We start from the raw sequence: 20,835 nt of genomic DNA, 5'->3' as shown, positions 1-20,835 counted from the left end.
GGAGCCAGGTCCCTGGTCCCTGGCCACTTACCCATGAGGAAGGGCTCTGTGGTGCTGGTGTGGGTGGTGGTGATGCTGCTGAACTCCCCCTGCAAAGGGTGCTGGAAGAGCCCCGAGTGGCTGCCAAGTTGTGGGAAGGGTCCTAGAGCAAACAGACCACCAACTTAGGGTAGTGTCCCGAAAAGACATGGCCAAAGAGGGCTGCGGTGAAGAGGAGTACAGGATGCCCTACCTCCATCCTGGGACTCAATGGTGATGATGCCCTCCCTCTCTGGCCCGAAGCCTTCTGTTGTCCTGGCCTGCACCTTGAACTTGTAGGGCACGTTCTCACTGAGGCCAGGCACGGTCAGCCGGCTTTCCAGGTTGTCTCCATCAACCCGGAAGGTGGTGGCCGGTCCTGTCCATCACAGATGTGCCTTCAGCTCCCTGTGGCCCCTTCCCATCCTTCTATGTCCCATTTTCTCCCACCCCCCCCCCCCGGGTCCGGTGTCCTAGGACAGGAAGTACCTCCTCCTTGGGCCATCTCACAGGTCACCAGGTAGCCCAGGATATCTCCATTGGGCCTCCGTGGCCGCTCCCAGCTCAGTTGCAGTGAGTCGGGGCTGAGGGCTGTGAACACCAGTGGGCCTGGAGCACTGGGGGTGCTCAGAGTAAAGGCAGAACCTGGGGCAGATGCAGAGAGTGTCAGTGTGGGAAGGTGAGGGTAGGTATGATGGGCAGCTGTGGTAGTGCAAGCCTGCTTACCTGGCAGGGGGCACAGAGGGCTCTGGGGGTGCACCTGGGATTCAATGGTAATGACACCCTCGCGCTCTCGGCCCCAGCCTTCCTGGCTCTGTGCTCGAACTCGGAACACGTAGGAGTGGTTGGGCAGGAGGTCTTCCACCACCACTGAGGTTTGGCTGGGATTGGGGATGTTAAGTCGGTGTAGCTCACCTAAGAAGAGGGCAACCAGCAGAGTGGCTTTAGTCCCACCTCCAGCAAGGCCTTTCCTTCCCTGGCCTGGGCCCATACCTGCTCATCACCCACCAAGTCTGCCTGTGGTTTGATAGCCTGGTGTGGTTGATGGGTCAGGTTGTGTGTCCTACAAGGTGGGCAGAAAGCTGGGGTGTGGTTCACGTGGTAGGGCACCTGTCTAGCAAGTACAAGACTTTTATTTATTTATTTTTTTGCCAGTCCTGGCACTGTCCTTAGGCTTTCTCAGGGATAGAGCTCTACTACTTGAGCCACAGCATCTCTTCTGGCTTTTCTTTCTATGTATATGGTATTGAGGAATTGAACCCCGGTCTTCATGCATGCTAAGCAAGCTCTCTACCACTAAGCCAAACTCTCGGCCCCAAGACCTTTTAATGTTATCAAGAAAAAAAAATCAGAACCTCCAATCCCAACCTTGTTCTGGCCAAATCTTGTGCACTGGCCAGGTGCCCAAGTTACGCTGCTTCATGTGTGTCTGCTCAGAGATAAGCCATTTCCCCAGTTCCCACAAAGGCTATTCAGGCAGAGAGACCAGCAGAGGCCTGGGGTCTGTAAGGACTTAGCTAAATAAAAAGCACAGGACATGGCCATGAAAGGCCCAAGAAGAAAGAAGGCGATGAAAGGAACTGGGGTCCACAGGGTGAAACCCTCTCAGGCTGGCTGGGGTGTGGATGAATTCCTGGCCAACTGTGCCCTTGCCCCTGTGGACCAGGCAACCAGGTTTGGAAAGGCAGCATTCGCACTGTGGGCAGTCGGGGCCTCACCGCCAGTCAACAGCTGGTACTCCACGCTGTAGCCTAGGAGGACACGCTCACTCTGTGGCTCCTGCCAGCTCACTTTCAGAGATGTGGGCCCCAGGGCGGAGAACACCAGGCGTGTGGGTGTGTCAGGTACTCCCACCAGAGCTGCTCCACCTGCAAGCGCTGCCCGAGAGTCTGGAAAACAAGGCTCTACGTCAGTCCAAGAAAAGGGCTGAGGTCTCTGGGTAGACTCACAACTCTGTGTGGCCTTGCTCACCTGGCTTGCCTACACTGACCATATGGGTAGTTTATTTATTTGCAACCTTCTGTTTGGGCCACCCAGTGCCTCCCACACAGCTTCAGAGATGGTGTAGGCCTGGCCTGTGCCAAGGGGATGAACCCTGAGTCTTCCAGCCCACCGCATTGACAGATGGCCTGGCTTCTGTCCTTGTCCTAGCTCCATGTGCACCCCAGAAGGGCAAATGTGGTTAGGCTTTAGCGCAGATGAGAGTGATGGGCAGTGGTTAGTGCACTGTGGGTGGGGCGCTGTCTGCAAATGGAAAGAGGCCAAGGCACGGTGGGACTGCGATGGTGGCCTGATGGCACATGGAGCAGAATAGCCATGAGAAGGGATCACCCCTCCTGTACTACCTGGGTGCCAAGGGGGCACTGCTGACTGCCCAGCCAGGATTATAGAGTCTTGGGAGCCCCTGGAGGGGGAGAACCCCTTCATCTGAGCTCGACTCCAGGACCCCAGAGCCCAGGACAGCGGGAGCCTGCTCCTCCCTTCTTCCCAGATGGGAGGGAGGCCTAGGGTGGGACAAAACAAGGTTAAGAGGGGCAGGCGTATGCACATGTGTAGATTCACCACATGCACATGAAGGTAGGCAGTGGAGGCCTGTAGGAGCTGGAAAGTCCGGACTGGACCAGACTTGGGAGGGCCACTCACCCTGGGAGGACAGGGAGGTGAGAGTGGAGTAGTCCCTGGGCAGTGTGGCAGAGTGTTCTGTGCGGGTCAGGGAGTGGTAGTCACGGGTGAGGGTGGAGGATGCACTCATCATACGGTGGGACATGTGTGGACTCAAGTGGGCACCATAGGCGGCGTTGGCTGCCGTCATCCTGTGCAAAGAGTTGGCGCTGCCAGGGAAGACGAAGTCCATCCGGCCGTTCATCAGGTGCTCTAAGGGGACAGGGACCGGTCAGGTCAGCCTTCTCAGACCTGGAGTCTCAGGGGCAGTTGGGGTTGTGGGGTTTGCCTGCCCTTAGAGTAGAAAATGATCTCAGACTACTGGGCTGAAACTTTGTATCCCCAGAAGTGCCTAGGCCTGAGCGTCAGGCACCCAGGGCCTGGAGCCAGCCCGGGCTGGGGCCTGGGGACCAGGAGCACGAGTATCCTTGTGGCAGCAGGCAGGGGCTGTGTGGGGACCCTGCCCCAGCCTCCAAGGCCCTGGCCCCCAGGTGGGTGGTCACCTCCGGGGGGCCGGGGCGTGGCACAGCGCCCCCCACCGCCCTCTGGGTCCCCGCTGCCCATGACGCCTTCGTCGTCTGAGCGCCCACTGCTGGCCGACAGGCGCGGGATGAGCTCCGGGGGCAGCCGCCATGTGACGCGCCGCAGGTCCAGCTCCTCCCCTGGCAGGGGCTCCAACTTCCAGCCGCTGCCTTGGGAACAACGAAGGGCCGCATTGGCACAGCCGGGGTGGGGTGCTGGATGGCAGGATGGACACCGCCGGGCCTGGCGCGCACCGTCCAGGGCTGTGGCCAGGGTGTCTCTGCATCATTGGAGCAGGAGAAATCCCGCCCCCACCGAGCCCGTGCAAACCCAGGTCAATGCCAGCAGCTGAAACGCCTAAGTCTCAAAACCTCAAAGTTCGGGGAAAACCCTGGATGGGTGTGGTGGGGGCAGAGGCCTGACTGCCTGAGGGAGGACAGGGGTGGGGGAGGATTTCTTGCTTGGGGCATTGGGTGAAGGGCTGCCTAATTACAGAACCGAAAGTGGAGCTACAAGGTGGCCTCTGGTGGTTCACACCTGTAATCCTAGCTATTTAGGGGGCTGAGATCTGACGATTGGGGTCCCAAGCCAGCCCAGCCCAGCCCAAGTCTGAGACTCTTCTCTAACCAACAAAGAGCTGGGAGTGGAGCTGTCACTCAAATAGTTGAGTGTCATTTGTTGAAAGAAAAAGCTAAGGGACAGGACCCAGACTCTGAGTTCAAGCCCCAGTACTGGCACCAAAAGAAAAGAAAAGGGGGCCTGTCGGGGAGAAGTGGTTCGTCCAGCATCCCCCAGTGGAGCCAGAGCAAGAACTGTGCACTCAGGAGTCTTCACGCCACACCCTGGGAATCCAGAGGGAGCAGCCAGTGGAGCATGGGGTCCCCTTCTCAGCTGCCAAAGCTGTTCAAGTCTCCCCCTTAGGGGGGTCCTCTCGCATAGACTCATCCCTAAAAAGTAGTCTGACTCCAGGGCCCCCTGTTGAGCCCTTGGTTTCAAAGCTATAGTCCCGTATGCACAGACCCGCTCAGATGTGCACCAGTCTATGTTCTTCAACCCGCCACACTGATGTTTGAGTACAAGGTGCCCAGCACAGGTGCTGCCTCCAGCAGCTCGGTCCCTTTTGTATCTTCAGGGCTGTGGATGTTTAGGGCCCAGAGGGAACTTCCGGTCTTGACCTCTGAACTTGGTAGTTGCTGGCCCTTGGCTGTGCTTGGACACCCTGTCCCCAGGACTAGCACCATCCTCTTTGCATCCCACTCACCGGTGTCATCGGAGACGCTGGGCCTCTGGCTGCTGGCTGGGGAACGCAGGACATCATCGCTGTACATAAGGTAGCTCTCGTAGTCTTCCCCGCCTTGGGCGTCCACAATGGGGATGTCTGGGATGATGGGGACTGCAGTGTGGGAAGAGGTGAGCCCGGGCCTCAGCTGTGGCCTCCTGTCCCCTGGCCCCCACCCCGTACCTCCCCTGCCTGCCACTCACTGGACATGGGCCTCTTGGGCTGAGTGGCCAGGTTGATGATGGCCTCTCGCTCAGGCCCCCAGCCTGCCCCATTTCGTGCCTTCACTGTGTAGCGGTATGGCTGGGATTCTCGCAGGTTCTCAATGAGCAGCATTCGGTTCTTGGGGTTGTCCACTAGCACCTTCTTCATGGGCCCAATGGGTCCTGAGGCAGGAAGGAGAGCACTTTGGGATGTTGTTCACATTCCTGCCTGGCCCTGATCTAACAAAATAGCTGTATATTGCTGTATACCCAAGCTGGTGAGGAGCAGGCTGGAAGGGTGGGCCAGCCAAGTGGTCCTGCCAGCCCCCAAGCTCTTAGAACCTGAGCCTGATTGACTTAGGGAGCTGTCACCAGCTATCCAGAGGGAGAGCTGAACAAATGGGAGTTAGCAGTAGACTCAGTGGTTCTGCTATTGATTCTACTGATTGGCCAATGGTCCTACCTGCAAGGCCTCTGACACAAGCTTTCTCTGGGAGGGAGGATGCTCTCAGGATGACTCTCTCCCACCCTGTCCCCATGTGGGGTGAGAAAGTAATAGACAGCTTTGGGACAGTGGAGGGCAAGAGGCCTGGCTGTTCTCAGTGACTTCTAAGAGAGTTTAGGGCATGAAGTGTGTTGTAGAATTTGGGGAAAACAGAGAAGGCGGTCAGTGTCCTCAGCTTCCCAAGATGTCCAGAGGAGAATATTGGAAAATTGCAACTGAGAAGCTTCCTATGCAGCCCTACCTAGCAAACAGCTGCTCGGAAAGTATTGATTCTAGGTACCTGTGGCTCACATCTGTAATCCCAGCTATTCAGGAGAGTCTGAGATCTGAGGATTGAGGTTCAAAGCCAGCCTGGGCAAGAAAGTCTGTGAGGCTCATCTCAGTTAACCAGCAAGAAGCTGGAAGTAGAACCATGATTCAAGCGTTAGCCTTGAGAGGAAAAACTCAGGAACAGAGCCCAGGCCCTGAGTTCAAGTCCAAGGACTAATAAGGGAAAACTGATGGAGGCCTAGCAAGCTGGAAAGTCTGCAACGGCTTGGGCTGTCCTTGGATTTCCCTCACCACCTCCGTGTCAGCTGGAAGAATGAGGAGGGTGCAGTGTGCACACCAAAGCACAGGCATTCTCAGGTGGGGGGAAGTGGCTGGGAATATATCTGGTTCATTCCAAAACAAAGCCTCAGGTCTGTAGTTGAAACCATAAACAATGACCTTGCATTGGGCTTGGGTCCCTCCTTAAGGTTAAAGGTCAGAGGAGCCCTCCCAACTGTGCATGTTGTCAAGCCACACCAAGGATTTTATGGGACTGAGGGACTGGTTAGTAAACAGTGACAAAACAGCGAGGTGCTGGTGGTGCACACCTGTGATCCTAGGTACTCAGGAGGCTGAGATCTGAGGACTGTGGGTTGACACCAACCCCTGTCAAGAAGGTCCATGAGACTTGTTTGTTTGTTTGTTGGCCATGGAGCTTGGACTCTTGGCCTGGGTGCTGTCCCTGAGCTCTTCAGCTCAAGGCTACTGCCCTACCCCCTTGAGCCATGGGGCCATTTCTGGTTTTCTAGAGGTTAATTGGAGATAAGAATCTTCCTGTCTTTAGTGTCTGGGCTACCTTTGAACCCTGATCCTTAGATCCCAGCCTCCTGAGTAGCTAGGATTACAGGTGTAAGCCACCATGCCTGGCTAAGTCCATGAGACTCTCATCTACAACAACCACCAAAAAAGCAGGGAGTAGAGCTTTGGCTCAAGTGGTAGAGTGTTAGCTCAAGTACAGTGCTGAAGCCCTGAGCACAAGCCACAGGACCAACACACACACACACACACACACACACACACACACACACACACAAACTGGGACTGTGGCTTGCCTAGCATGCATGAAGTCCTCAGTACCACAGAAACAGCAAAAGGCAGAAGTGGAATTTTGGCTCAAGTGGTGGAGTGCTAGCCTTGAGCAAAAGAAGCATAGGGACAGTGCTTAGGCCCTGAGTTCAAGTCTGGGACTGCCCCCCCCCAAAAAGCCACCTGGTTACCAGTTCAGAAAGATGCCCCTGGGTCTACGACCTCAGGCACAAATCTTATAAAAACAAAACAGACGAAATCCCCCTCAAGATGCCTCCTGCTTGCCTGCTGACTGAAATGAAGGAACAAGTCAGAGCCCCAGATCCCCCTCTGCCTCCATGTCCCTTCCCTTCCACTGTGGCTGTCCTGGACCAGGAAGGAGGTGTCCAGTCCTTACGGTTGTCTTCGTTGACCAGGCCGTAGCAGACTTCATAGGCTGTGATCTCGCCGTTGGTCTCAGCGGGCTCAGCCCAGCTGAGCTGGGTCACCGTGGAAGACACAACATTGAAGGCCAGACGCCCTGGCTCGCTGGGCACTAGGAGAGGGGCAGGAAGAGCCCTGTCAGTGACAGAGAGAAAGGCGAGCGCTGGGAGGCAGGGAGGGCATGCTAGTGGTGGGGTAGATGGTGGCGGGCAGGATGTAGGACCTCACCTTCCTGATGGGTGCGGCAGGACACCACGGAGCTGTAGGGCCCCTCGCCCTGGGACCCGTAGGCACACACCCTCATCTCATAGTCGCAGTAGGGGTACAGGTTGGTGAGTTCCACTGAGGGCACCTTGCTGTCGATCAGGTGGGCTTCTGATTCGGAGTCACCCTGAATCCAGTACTTCACCTGTTCAGAGGGGAGGGTGCTGGTCAGTGGGAAGAAGCAAGTCTAAAGCTAACCCCTGTCCTATTGACACCTTTGCACAAACATGGAGCTGGGGTAGTGCAGGGAAATTACAGATGGGGTTCCTTCTGGCCGTTGGTGTTTGGGCCTACTGGTACTAAGCATGTCTGCCCCATCACTATGTGAGGGGTGGTTGTCAGGCCCTCCCTAGCCACTGCCGCCCTCCTTACCCGGTAACCCAAAGGCTTGCCAGGCGGGGGCAGCCAGTTGAAATGGATCTTCCTGGACCCGGCGGCCTTGGCATTGGGATTCTGTGGAGCACCTTGGTCACCCCGAGCAGATGACAGTGATGAAGGCGTCTGACTTACAAGGCTGCGGTCCTGTTCGTCTGTGGATCAAGGTAGAGCCAGCTAACTGGCTCAGACTGCCTCTTTATTAGGAGGCGCCACACTCCAGACCCAGTTCAGCACCCAGGCTTCCCCCACCAGTTCTTTCTCACTGGCCTGTCTGGGGGGGCTGGAGCCACAGAGGGCCACACAGGAAGCTTTAGTGGATGGAGGGGTTTGTGGAGGAGCAATGAGGAAGGGGAAGGAATCTGTCCACCCTTAGCAGTCAAGAGAATGTTCTGGGGCCTGGAGTTTGGCCTAGTAGTAGAGTGCTTGCCTAGCATATATGAAGGAAGACCCAGGTTCGATTCCTCAGTACCTCATATATAGAAAAAGCTAGAAGTGGTACTGTGGTTCAAGTGGTAGAGCTCTAGCCATGAGAAAGCCCAAGGACAGTGTCCAGGCCCTGAGTTTAAGTCCCAGGATTGGCAAAAAAAGAAAAAAGAAAAAGATGAGGGATGAGGAAGGGGAAGGGATCTCACTCTTAGGGGGGGCCAGGTGTTTGGTCTAGTGGTAGAGTGCTTGCCTAGCATGCACGAAAAACCTGGTTCAATTCCTTGGGACCACATACATAGAAAAAGCTGGAAGTGGTGCTGAGGCTCAAGTGGTAGAGCTCTGGCCTTGAGAAAGTCCAAGGACAATACTCAGGACCTGAGCTCAAGCCCAGGACTGGCAATAAATAAATAAATAATAAAAAATAAAGCTGGAGCACAGTGGCTCACGCCTATAATCCTTGACACATAGGAGGCTGAGCTCCTGAGCATCATGGTTCAAAGCCTGGGATCATGGTTCAAAGCTAATTTAATCACTAGAAAACAGGAAGTGGGACTATGGCTCAGGTGTAGGGCGGTAGCCTTAAGCTGAAGAGCTCAGGAACTAGTCCAGGCCCAGGGTTGGGCAGGTTGGGTGGTAGCCTTGAGCTGAAAAGCTTGGGGACAGCTCCCAGGCCCAGAGTTCAAGCCCCATGACCCACAAAGTAAAAGAAAAGAAAAGAGAAAAAGAATGTTTTGGGGTAGGAGTGTAGCCTAGTGGTAGAGTGCTTGCCTAGCAAGTATGAAGCCCTGGGTTCAATTACTTAGTACCACATAAACAGACAAAACTGGAAGTGATGATGTGGTTCAAGTGGTAGAGTGCTAGCCTTCAGAAAGCTCAGACACTTCCCAGGCCCTGAGTTCAATGTCTAGGACTGGCAAGAGAGAGAGGGTGCGGGGAGGAGGAGAGAATATTCTGGCCATACTTATTCTTTTAAAAATTAATGCAGCCGGGCTGGGAGTTTGGCCTAGTTGTAGAGTGCCTGCCTAGCATGCACGAAGACCCGGGTTCAATTCCTCAGTACCACATACATAGAAAAAGCCAGAAATGGTGTGGTGGCTCAGGGTAGAACACTAGCCTTGAGGAAAGTCCAAGGACAGTGCTCAGGCCCTGAGCTCAAGCCCAGGACTGGCCAAAAAAAAAAAAAAAATTAATGCAGCCGGGCCTGGATGGCTCAAGTCTGTAATCCTAGCTACTCAGGAGGCTGAGAACTGAGGACCAAGGTTCAAAGCCAGCCTGAGCACAAAAGGACCTGAGACTCTTACCTCTAACCTCTAGAAAATAGGAAGTGGGGCTTGGTTCTAGGATAGGGCAGTAGCCTTGAGCTGAAGAGCTCAGGGACTGCACCCAGACCAAGTTCAAGCCCCATGACCCCCCCCCCAAATTAATGCAGATACTAGTGGCTTACACTTGTAATCCTAGCTACTCAGGAGGATGAGATCTGAGGATCATGGTTCAAAGCCAACCCAAGCAGGAAAGTCCATGAGACTTTTTTTTTTTTTTTTTGCCAGTCCTGGGGCTTGAACTTAGGGCCTGGGCACTGTCCTTAAGCTTTTTTTTTTTTTTTTTGCTCAAGGCTAACACTCTACCACTTGAGCCGCAGCAATTCTTCTGGCTTTTTCTTTGCATAGGACACCAATGACTCGAACCCAGGTCTCTGTACATGCTAGTCATGCACTCTACTACTGGGTCACACTCACTCCCAGCCCCCATGAGGCTTATCTCGACTTAACCATCAGAAAATCAGAAGTGGACTTGTGGCTTAAAGTAATAGTGTGCTAGTTTTGAGCAAAGGAGCTCAGAGATAACACCCAGGCCCTGAGTTCAATCCCCACGATCACATGAAATGGGGTCACATTAAATGGAGTACCTCCTGGCTTATGTTGGCTGAATCTGGCAGTCCTGGCTGAGAGTTTCCCCAGCCTTCCTCCCTCTCCACTTGCTGTGCCAACCCCAAGCTCTGCCCACCTCTCTCTCCAATGATGACAGTGGCTAAGTGGGGCTGGCCCAGGCGGGCTCCAAACTTGGGGTTGCTGAGCTGGATGTGGAATTGTCGGATCTGGCGGCCTGACAGGAGAGAGTCTGCTTCCTGCAGCTCCAAGAGCTTCACCTGGAGCTCCTTCCAGGTCTCCCCAGGGTGGAAGAGCAGCTCACCCTCCACGGGGACATAGTCCTGCAAGTGGGAAGATCAGGGTTAGACCAGGATAGCAGGAAGAGGCAGGCGTGGTAGCACAAGCCTGTAATCCTAGCATGTGGAAGGTTGGGGCTGGTGGATTGTGCGTTTGAGACCAGCATAACCTACAAGTAAGTTCCAAACAAGCCTGGACAGTGTCTACAAAGACAGACACTGTCTCAGAACAACAAAATTAGAGCCTTTGGGGATGTTGGTGGGGATTCAGGGTCACAACCACACCCCTGCCACTGCAGATCCCGTCACATGACTATCAAGTGTGGACATGAAATAGCTCCTGTTTACGCAGCACCTTCTGACATCACTTTAAATATTAGCTCCCATAGGTCTTGGCAGTGGGAGGCAGAGATTTTACAGACAAGAATATGGAGCCCTATACAAGGCCAAGGAACTTGCCCACATTCACAAAGGAAGTCATGGTAGAGCTGGGATTTGACCCAAGCACACAGAGACATAACATCACAGTCTCCTCCCACAGATAGGCAGGAATCCCTGGATCTGCAGGTACTATCTGGGAAGGGAAGCACTGTTTCCAATGTTGAGGCTCTGGAATCTGGGGTCCTGCCTGGACCCAAACCTTGCTGGTTGGGTAGGGCACTATCATCAAATTCCAGATTTCTTTCCTCAATGCCTAGGAGATAGAGAGAGAGAGAGCTCTGAGAGAGAGAGACAGAGAGAGACAGAGAGAGAGAGACAGAGAGAGAGAGACAGAGAGACAGAGACAGAGAGACAGAGAGAGACTGAGAGGAAAGAAACATCTCATTTAGTACCAGTAGGTGGCGCTCCAAACTAATATGTCATTTTCCAGTGGGGTTCCCTAGGCTGGGTGAGTGGGAGCGCCCAATGCAGATAGGAAAGCCTACAAGTGGAGGAAAATGGAAGGAGCTGATGTGGCCAGGTGCCGGTGGCCTTATCCTGTAATCCTAGCTACTCAGAAGCCTGAGATTTGAGGTTGCAGCTTGAAGCCACCCGGCAGAAAAGTCCCCCTGAGATGCTTATTTCCAATTAACCACTCAAAACCTGAAAGTAGAGCTGTGGCTCAAAGTGGTAGAGCACTAGCCTTGAGCGAAAAGAGCTCAAGAAAGCCGGTGCAGTGGCTCAGGCTTGTAATCGTAGCCACTCAGGTGGTTGAGATCTGAGGATTATGGTTCAAAGCCAGCCCAAGCACTAAAGTCGGTGAGACTCTAATCTCCACTTAACTACCAGAAAACTGGAAGTGGCACTGTGGCTCAAGGGGTAGAGTGGTAGCCTTGAGCTGAAGAACTAGGGGATAGCATCCAGACCCAGAGTTCAAGTCCCACAACCAACAACAACAAACAAAAAGAGCTCAAGGACAGAGCCCAGGTCCTGAGTTTAAGTCTCATGGTGTACAAAAAGAAAGAAGCAGCTGATGTGTACACATAAAACATGTGCTTTCTGCTCGTTGCTGGTGGTGCTGGTGGCTCAGGCCTGTAATGCTAGCTCCTCAGGAGCCTGAGGTCTGAGGATTGAGAATTGAAGCCAATTTGAGCAGAAAAGTTGGTAAGTCTTATCTCTAAGTAACTACCAAAAAGCCAGAAGTAGAGATGTAGCTCAAGTGGTAGAGTGCCAGTCACGAGTAAAAAGGCTAGGAACAAGTGGATATGTCTTTGGGGAAGCCAGCTTTGGGGGCTACTTATCACCAACATCCAGGGAATCCATGAGTTGCCACATCTTGCTCAGGCCCAGGAACCCAGCCAGGGTCCACTGGGGCTGTGCTGTGTCCTTGGCACAGGAGGAAGCTTACCCGGTTCCCCTGAGCCGTGCTGTCCTGGGTGCGGTAGGACACCTGGGATTTGCCATTGTCCAGGATGCGCCGGGTGACGGGGATGCGGGCCACCTGCTCTCCTCGGCTGACCAAGTACTCAGGCCGCTCAAAGGACACCACTCCGCTGGCTGCAAGGAGCCATGTGGTCGTTAGGGGGCGCTGGCTCCCGACCCCTCTAGTCTTCCCCCCCTGGAGCAGGGACCGTCCAGGACCCTCCGAATAGTGGGAGGATAAGCACCATTATCACCATTTTGTAGCCATGGCTCATGCACAGACTAGACTCTTGGACAATCTAAGACTTGCATGGGTTATAGACTAGTGCTTGCCTCTGATAGGATATCAGTAGGGGGCTGACTGACCTTGCTCCTTGATGATGGTGATGTTTACCAGGCGGCGGCCGAGGGTGGCTGTGCCCACTGGGACATCGATGGCCTCCACCAGCAGCTGCTTCTCATCGTCATCCTCAGGCCGGATGAAGAGGGGTACCCGTACATCCACCAGCTCCACCCCCTCCTGGAACTCCACCATGCCCCTGGCATCTGTGGAGGGGGTCAGGCGTGAGTCTTGGGGTCACATGGGTGGAAGGGGTAAGGGAGTGGCACTGGGGATGCACACACCTACCCTGCTCTGCAGTGAGAGTGTAGTAGCCAGGGGCCACTTTGAGCTCGTGGAAGGCTCTCTGCTCTACGTGCTTCTCTGTCAGTTTCAACAGGGTTTGCTTGGCCGAGCGAGGTGCCATTAGCACTGTGTCCACAATGGTGTGGTCTTGCCTGGATTAAGGGGGGGTGGTCAGGCAGTGGAGGTATGAGCCTGGCAATGCCCCTGCCATTTTTGTCCTCTCCCCATCAGGGCACAGGATATAAGAGAACAGAGGCAAACATCAGTGGCTCAAACCTGTAATCTTAGCTACTCAGGAAGCTGAGAACTGAGAATTACAGTTTGAAGTCAGCCTGGGCAGGAAAGCCCATGAGATTTCTAATTCACCATCAACAGGATGACAGTGGATGTGGCTCACTTGAGTGCCAGTCTTGAGTGAAAGAGCTAAGAGATAGCATCTGGTCAACTCCCCGCTCCACCAACCCCACAATTCTAAAATGGCAGCAGCAAAGGCAGGCCTTAAGAGCCAGAAAGTGCCAGGCATCACTTTGGGTCCTTCTTCCTCATGTGGCTGCATCTCCCTGAACCTTGTTGGTTTAAATCCCTGCTCTGGGTCCTGACAGGTTACTTAACCTTTCTGAGCCTCAGTTTCCTCATTTGAAAACTGCAATTTTGATGGCATCTTTCCAACAGGCTGCTGAGAGGGTGGGCTTGAGGTAAGCAGGTCTGTGCTGCCTTTCATGCCTGGAGCTTTGTGAGCACTCAGAGGGCTGGCCGAGCCCTCCTTCCTGACAGCCACACACTGTTATTCTGGTTTCACTGTTTCTGTAATGAGGTCTCTGACTCCTGCAACCTCTGAAGGGCCAAGATCCCACAAGGAAGTAGGGAAACAGCTGTGTGGCCTGCCTGCCATTCAGAGTGAGGGTACTTGCCTCGCCTGCACGAAGACCTGGGTTCAATTCCTTGGTATCACATACACAGAAAAAGCCAGAAGTGGTGCTGTGACTCAAGTGGTAGAGCTCTAGTTCTGAGCAAAGCCCAAGGGAAGTGCTCAGGCCCTGACTTCAAGCCTCAGGACTGGTGGAAAAAAAGGAAAAAGAAAAGAAAGAAAAAAAAAGAAAGAAAGAGGGGCCGGGAGTTTGGCCTAGTGGTAGAGTGCTTGCCTAGCATGCACGAAGACCCAGGTTCAATTCCTCGGTACCACATACATAGAAAAAAGTAGAAAGTGGTGCTGAGGCTCAAGTGGTAGAGTTCTAGCCTTGAGAAAGTCCAAGGACAGTGCTCAGGCCCTGAGCTCAAGCCCATGACTGGCAAAAAAAGAAAGAAAGAAAGAAAGAGTCCAGACTTGGAGCTGGTGGTCACACTTGGAATTGTAATCCTAGGTACTCTGGAGGCTGAGATCTGAGGATCTCAGTTTGAAGCTAGCACAGATAAATGTGAGAAACTTTTAAAAAAAAATTTTTGGTCTGTTGTAGGACTTAAACTTAGGGTCTGGGCACTTTTTCTAAGCTTTTGTGCTCAAGTGCAGTGCTCTAGCACTTTGAGCCATAGTTCCCTTGGTTTTCTGGTAGTTAATTGGACAGAAGCGTCTCATGGACTTTCCTGCCTGGACTGGTGTTGCACCTAGATCCTCAGATCTCAGCCTCCTGAGTGGCTCGGATGACAAGCTTGAGAAACTCCAACTCACCAATAAAGCTGAAAGTAGAAGTGTGACTCAAGTGGTAGAGCAACCAATCTTGAGCCAAAATTGCTAAGGAATATTGCGAGATTCTGAGTTCAAGTCCTAGTGCTGGCACAAAAGGAAAAACTAAAAAAGCAGTGGTCTGGAAAAAGAAGGGGAATGGCATATACACATGCCCTCCCTCCCCTTTCCTGCAGGAAATAGATGTGGGTGCCACAGGGGGCACAGATGGGTTGGTGGCAGGAGCTGGTCCTGTGTCACCAGGGTATTTTCAACTCACTTTTTTCCAGCATTTGGCTGCTGCCTGTGGGAACAAAGAGCACAAATGAGCCAGAGCAGCCCTGAGATGGACTAGGGGCTTGAACACCCGCTCCCTTCTGACCCTGGGGATCCTGGCTGCCTGGCCTGGGCCTGGCAAGCCTGGAATCAGGCTGTGATCCCCCCACCCCCCACACTCATGGCACCCTGGGACTCACCGGAACTTGGTCTGCTGGAGCTTTTGTGCGCCGGCAACTTGTCTGTATACTTCATTCAGCTGCCAGGCAAGGGTGGGTCATGAAGCTGGGCCTGGGAGCCAGGTGGGCTCTACCCAGCAGGGCTCTCAGGGTGGGTGGGGCATTCCCTGAGAGCCAGTTCCGAGACCTAGGCTCTATTGTATCCCAGGATGATATACCAGGCACATATCCAAAAAGCCCCTCTTCCCAGCCTAGAAAAGTGTGGGTTCTGTGGCTTCTGACCTCTGCCCTCCCAATCAGCTGCCATTGCCCCCATGCCCACCCACAGTCTGCACTTTGCTGTTCCTCTGGGTCCTTACATTCTCCTCCACCTCCTGGCGCAGCTGGTCACACTCTCGGGTGCCAGGCTTCATCAGGTTCTCCGTGCAGAGGCGCGCGAGGCGCAGGGACAGTCCATAGGGCACTGGGAGCAAGCGGGAGAGTCATCACCACCATGGGCAGCGGGCACACTGGGCACCGCGGGGCAGGCTCTACTGGAACCATTTCTAGTATGAGGGACAACTGGCTGAGGAGGGCAGTGCCATCCAGGAGGGGCACAAATGTCTGTGGCCTGCACCCAGCACCCCGAGGACACGGGAGCAGCGCCCCACCCTCACCCAGCTCTGTGGGGTTGGTGCTGGCGGCGTGCGTGGCGTAGCCAGGCCGCTGCACGTTATTGGTGATCTTCCAGCGGACGGTGTCCTGTCCTTTGAGGTTCCCGCTGCGCAGCATGGGCGTGTCCAGGTGGTCTGAGGCCATGAGGTTCTCCCGAAGCATGTAGTGGTCTTCCTTAAAGCCCACCATGTGGCCTGTGAAGAGTGAAGCTCAGCAAGGCTCTGCCCTCCGCCCATCTAGCCACACCCCATCAGGCGGGGCCCAGGGCCTCCAGGGGGATCCCCCCACTCCATCCCAGCCAGAATTCAGAACAGTCCTCCCTCCACCTGCAGATCTGTACCTCGGTTACAGCAAGGGAGAAGTGCCAGGCAGGCCTAGGAGATAAGAGCAGGGAGACGTGAAGCCTAGGCCAGCTGCCCCAGGCCACCCCTAGCACTCTTGCTGATTCTATAAATGACTCACTCAAACATCCTGCAGAAAAATAAGCTTTTTTTTTTTTTTGGCTCATTGTGGGACTTGAACTCAGGACCTAGGCATTCTCCTTGAGCTTTTGTGCTCAATGATAACACTCTACCACTTCACACCACAGCTCCCCTTCTGGTTTTCTGGTGGTTAATTGGAGACAAGAGTCTCAAGGCTTTCTTGCCCAAGCTGGCTTTGAACTGTGATTCTCAGATCTCCGTCTCCTGAGTAGCTGGGATTACGGGCATGAAGCCACTGGCATCTGGTGCTCCCCCCTTCTCCCCCCTGTCTCGCTCCCCCCTCCCCTCTCTGTGGTGCCAGTACTGATTTTGAATTCCCTGGGCACTGTCCCTTAGCTTTTTCACTCAAGGCTGTCATTCTACCACCTCCACCTCTGGCTCATCATCATTTTCTGGGGATGGGTTCTCCTATTACCACTGCACAAATGATCAGCGAAGGCACAGAAAGATTAAGTAACTTGCTCAAAGTCACACAGCTGAGCCTAGGCAGAACCCAACCAGTCTGGTTCTGGGGGGTTGTGGGGGAGTCAGGGGCAGAAACGAGGGGAGCCCGAGGGTCTCACCTTGCAGCAGGCACAGTACTTCCAGCAGAGCAGCAGCAGCAGTGCCAGGAGCGGCAGGAGCAAGATGAGTGGGAGGATGAGGCCCCAGAAGAAGCCAGGGGGACAGTCTGGGAGGAGACAGAGGAGGGAGGGTGTGCTCACTCACAGCCGGAGGTCCGTAGACACCGCTCCTCATGCACCCCGCCCCGCTCTCCTGCTCACCCTTCTTCCTGTGGACCAGGACTGTGCTGTTGGGGCCTGGACTCCCGTCGCCCTCCACCGTGTAACTGTATGTGCAGTCGTCATCCTCGTCCCGGAACGAGCAGTACTCCACCACCTCCTCCGCTGTACCCACAGACGGTCAGTGGGACACCCCGACTCCACCCCTGCACCCTGAAGCACCCCACAGACCTCTCCTGTGGTCAGGACCCTACCCATGCCAGGGGCCTCCTTCCAGGCTCCTAAGGTGGACTGGGTACCCACTGTCTGGGTTTAGTTCCTCTTACACCAAATATATATATGATATTTATATATTATATATTACACACAATATTTATATATTATGTACAATATTTATATATTATTATATTTATTTATTATATATAATACATATACACTTTTTTTTTTGCCAGTCCTGGGGCTTGAACTCTGGGACTGGGCACTGTCCCCAAGCTCTTCGGCTCAAGGCTAGCACTTTACCCCTTGAGCCACAGTGTCACTTCTGGCTTTTTCTTAGTATATGGTAATGACGAATGGAACCCAGGGCTTCGTGCATGGTAGGTGAGCACTCTACCAATAGGCTATGCTCCCATGTGTGTGTGTGTATATATATATTTACATAGATGTATATATATTTAATGACGGTACTGGGGCTTGGACTCAGCCTGGGCATTGTCCGTTAGCTTTGTTTGTTCAAGTTTGGTGTACTACCACGTGAACTATGCTTCCACTCTGTTTTTTTTGGTGGTTAATTGGAATTAAGAGTCTCATGGATTCCATGGCTTGTTTTGAACTGTGATCCTTAGAGCTAAGCCTCCTGAGAAGCTAGGATTGTAAGTATGAGTTACCAGAGTCTAGTTGTCCCGACTTTTGACCCCTTTCCTACATGTAGTCTGCTCTCCAGGTGTTGTGGCCCCTCTCAGCTCTGGAACTTCCACAAGGACTGTGTGATGTCTATGTAGATTTCAGATCCTTGGCCCAGAGGTGGGCAGTCTGGGCCATACCTGCTCTGCTGCGTGGCCTCTGCCTGGACACTCAGCACCCTGGCCCTTGGCATACCTTTCTTAAGCTCGTCTACCATCTTGACCTTGAAGCTGCATTCCTGGCATGTGCGCCCCTTCTTCTCCCCAGTGCCCCAGGCTTGGCACTGCACACAGGAACGCAGGTCCTCGCAGAGGCCCAGGCGGATCTGAGCAGGGAGAAGAGGAGGAGGAAATAGGCACCGAGCCAGGCAGGCCTGGTTTCCCCAGCCTCAGGCCCTCCATCACCCTTTACTGTATCAGCCCAGCCTTTTTTCCTACCCTGTCTCTTTTGTTTCCCTGGTCTTGGGCCTTGAACTCAGGGCCTGTGCACTGGTTCTGAACTTTTCTGCTCATGGCTAGTGTTCTACTACTTGAGACACAGTTTTACTTTTGGTTTTTAGGTGGTTAATTGAAGTAAGCGTCTCATAGACTTGCCTGATTTTGAACCACAATCCTTAGATCTCAGCCTCCTGAATAGCTGAGATTATAGACGTGAGCCATAGGTTCCTGGTTTTCCCATCCTGTTATGGGGTTCCCTGACTACCCACATCCGGTCCCGAGTGAGCCTGGCCTCACCGCGGAGTAGTTGATCTCACAGGTGGTGTCTGTGTAGAGTGACTGCTGGTTGCAGTGGCATCGGCCGCACTCACAGTAGCCTCGTCCATTACAGATGCCCTGGGGCAGGAAGGGGTGACCTGTGAGCCACCCGTGGCCCCTCCTCCTCCCCGCTCCCCACCAGCTGGGCTCTAGCTCACAGAGGGTGGGTGGTCAGGCCTACCCCATTACTGTCGACGCATGTGGCATTACTGAGAGGACAGTCACAACTTGCACCTGTCCAGCCAGGCTCACACACACACTGGCCCATGGAGCAACGTCCCCGGTCTGTAGAGAGGAGCAGGGGAAGAGGGGAGCCATAGTCATATCTGCAATCCAGCTGCCCACCTACTGCAGAACCACGAGGAGAAGTGGCCTGCCTCCCTTCTCTCCTGGAATATCTCTCCCTGCATCTCTGCCCTTCTCTTTCTCCTTCTCCCTTCTCCTGCTGTCTCCTTTCTACTCTGTGATCATCGCCAACACAAATCCAGTCATGTGGCTGCCCTAAGAACCTTAATGGGTCCTGGTCAAGGCAATAGTTATTGAAGAAAAAAAAACAGTGCAAGAAAGTAAGAAATAACAGGGGTGGGAGGAGGGAAATGGGGACTAAGACATGAGAAAGGGTATCAATGTTTGTGAAGTAATGCACCCTATATCTGGTGATATAATGTAACCCTTCTATTAATTATAATAAAATATATGAATAAAGGTAAGAAATAAATTCAGGTAGCCAGTGGCTTATACCTGTAATCCTGGCTATGCAGAAGGCTGAGATCTGAGGATTATTTGTGTTTCAAAGCCAGTTGGAGCAGGAATGTCTTTGAGACTTTTTTTTTTGTGCTCAAATAAATCACTCTATCACTTGAGCGACAGTGCCGTTGCCAGTTTTTTTTTTTTTTTCTGCCAGTCCTGGGCTTGAGCTCAGGGCCTGAGCACTGTCCTTGGACTTTCTCAAGGCTAGAGCTCTACCACTTGAGCCTCAGCACCACTTCCAGCTTTTTCTATATATGTGGTACCAAGGAATCGAACCTGGGTCTTCGTGCATGCTAGGCAAGCACTTTAACCACTGGGCCAAACTTCCGGCCCATTGCCAGTTTTTGAGTGGTTAATTGGGCATAAGAGTCTCACGGGGACTTTTCTGCCTGGGCTGGCTTCGAGCCACAATCCTCAGATCTCTGGAGTGGCTGGGATTACAGATGTGAGACACTGATGCCCAACAGCTGAGACTCTTATCTCCAATTAATCAGAAATATGGAAGCGGAGCTGTGATTCAAAAGTGGTAGAGTGCTAGCTTTGAGCAAAAGAGCTAAGGGAAAGCCCCAGGCCCTGAGGTCAGAACCTGATAAATACAAAACCAAAACCAAAAAAATCCCCTAAGGAATCTTTTTGTCAGAAGGATGAAGTCCTACCAGGGACCAGTTCCCAAGCTGCTTGCATAGTGACCTTTCTTCCTTAAAGCCACCTCCCTCTCTTCCTTCTTTTTTTTTTGCCGGTCCTGGGCTTGAGCTCAGGGCTTGAGCACTGTCCTTGGACTTTCTCAAGGCTAGAGCTCTACCACTTTAGCCTCAGCACCACTTCCAGCTTTTTTTTGGTAAGTATGTGGTACCAAGGAATCAAACCCGGGTCTTCACGCATGCTAGGCAAGCACTTTAACCACTAGGCCAAACTCCCGGCCCCTCTACCTCCCTTCTGTGCTAGATGTCTGCCTTTCTCCAGGGCCTCCTGGCTCTCCCTTTTGATACTCTCATTTTCCTCTAGGATAAAGAGAAAAAATGGTGGTGGGGTAGAGGAGGGAAATCACAAATGGAGAAAAGAAAAGAAAAGCAAGGCTGTCGGCCGGGAGTTTGGCCTAGTGGTACTGTGCTTGCTAAGAAAAGCAAAGCAAAGCAAAGCCAGGCAAGGCTGTGCCAGGGGCCAGTACACAGGGGTTTGACGTGCATCTGGGAGCGGCCCTGCATTCCTCCTCCTTCATCTGATCAGCAGTCCTTGCCAGAGTTTCCCCAGATTCCCAGGTCTGAGAGCTCTGACCACACTCTGTGCTGTTGACCTGGGCCCCGCACCCATTAGACCCTGTTGGGATATGCAAAAGGTATCTTCCATGTTCTGCTGCCCTGATGAGATGGGGGAGTGTGGGGACCTGGGGACAGGCACAGACGTGACTGGCAGAGAGAACCGCAGGGGAGGGGGCAGGGGTGTTAGAGGAAGTTGGTGCTCACAGGGGCCCTGAGCATGGACTTGCGCATGAGAGAGCCGGTAGTGGGGCTGGGCCTGAACGTGGGGGTCCTGACTCCTGGCCAGGAGGCAGGGTCACCCTGAGGCCCCTCCGTGCTGGGCACAGGTTCTGTGCTCACCATTGCAGAGGAAGCCGGAGGTGCGGGGACATTGGAAGTTGTCATACTCGCAGAAGTGACCCTCGTAACGGCCTTCACCATAGCACACACAGCGCCCACACTGGCACTCTCCTCGGCCCGAGCATGGCTTGTCCTCACCCTCCCGCAGACAGGGCTGTGTGTCACTCAGTGAGCCTGTGGAGCAGTTGCAGGTCTTGCCGCTCCTGAGGGA

The 20,835-nt window shown here is 53.6% G+C and overlaps 1 protein-coding gene across 5 annotated transcripts in view; it reads right to left on the bottom strand.

Moving 5' to 3' along the window:
- Positions 1-20,835, bottom strand: part of Itgb4 (integrin subunit beta 4) — a 34,952-nt gene that overhangs the window by 454 nt on the left and 13,663 nt on the right. For 2 of the 5 annotated variants that reach the window (XM_090350302.1, XM_090350305.1), the window contains 28 exons: positions 20,625-20,827; positions 18,458-18,561; positions 18,256-18,354; positions 17,717-17,846; positions 16,661-16,783; positions 16,460-16,566; positions 15,755-15,788; positions 15,417-15,608; positions 15,120-15,223; positions 14,782-14,840; positions 14,586-14,609; positions 12,649-12,797; positions 12,387-12,566; positions 12,007-12,155; positions 10,019-10,223; positions 7,583-7,740; positions 7,175-7,355; positions 6,921-7,058; positions 4,684-4,866; positions 4,463-4,594; positions 3,183-3,371; positions 2,662-2,892; positions 2,364-2,522; positions 1,737-1,907; positions 745-933; positions 508-663; positions 233-397; positions 32-142 (listed from right to left, as the gene is read on the bottom strand). In XM_090350302.1, the coding sequence (XP_090206428.1) occupies positions 32-142; positions 233-397; positions 508-663; positions 745-933; positions 1,737-1,907; positions 2,364-2,522; positions 2,662-2,892; positions 3,183-3,371; positions 4,463-4,594; positions 4,684-4,866; positions 6,921-7,058; positions 7,175-7,355; positions 7,583-7,740; positions 10,019-10,223; positions 12,007-12,155; positions 12,387-12,566; positions 12,649-12,797; positions 14,586-14,609; positions 14,782-14,840; positions 15,120-15,223; positions 15,417-15,608; positions 15,755-15,788; positions 16,460-16,566; positions 16,661-16,783; positions 17,717-17,846; positions 18,256-18,354; positions 18,458-18,561; positions 20,625-20,827 (4,025 nt within the window). The remainder of the gene's footprint in view (positions 1-31; positions 143-232; positions 398-507; positions 664-744; positions 934-1,736; positions 1,908-2,363; positions 2,523-2,661; positions 2,893-3,182; positions 3,372-4,462; positions 4,595-4,683; positions 4,867-6,920; positions 7,059-7,174; positions 7,356-7,582; positions 7,741-10,018; positions 10,224-12,006; positions 12,156-12,386; positions 12,567-12,648; positions 12,798-14,585; positions 14,610-14,781; positions 14,841-15,119; positions 15,224-15,416; positions 15,609-15,754; positions 15,789-16,459; positions 16,567-16,660; positions 16,784-17,716; positions 17,847-18,255; positions 18,355-18,457; positions 18,562-20,624; positions 20,828-20,835) is intronic. The other 3 variants (XM_090350303.1, XM_090350304.1, XM_090350306.1) reach the window with 3 other exon arrangements.

The sequence above is a fragment of the Megascapheus bottae genome, chromosome 17, assembly GCF_031878675.1.
Source record: "Megascapheus bottae isolate mThoBot1 chromosome 17, mThoBot2.hap1, whole genome shotgun sequence".
Classification (NCBI taxonomy): domain Eukaryota; kingdom Metazoa; phylum Chordata; class Mammalia; order Rodentia; family Geomyidae; genus Megascapheus; species Megascapheus bottae.
This window is presented reverse-complemented; position numbering and strand designations above follow the sequence as displayed.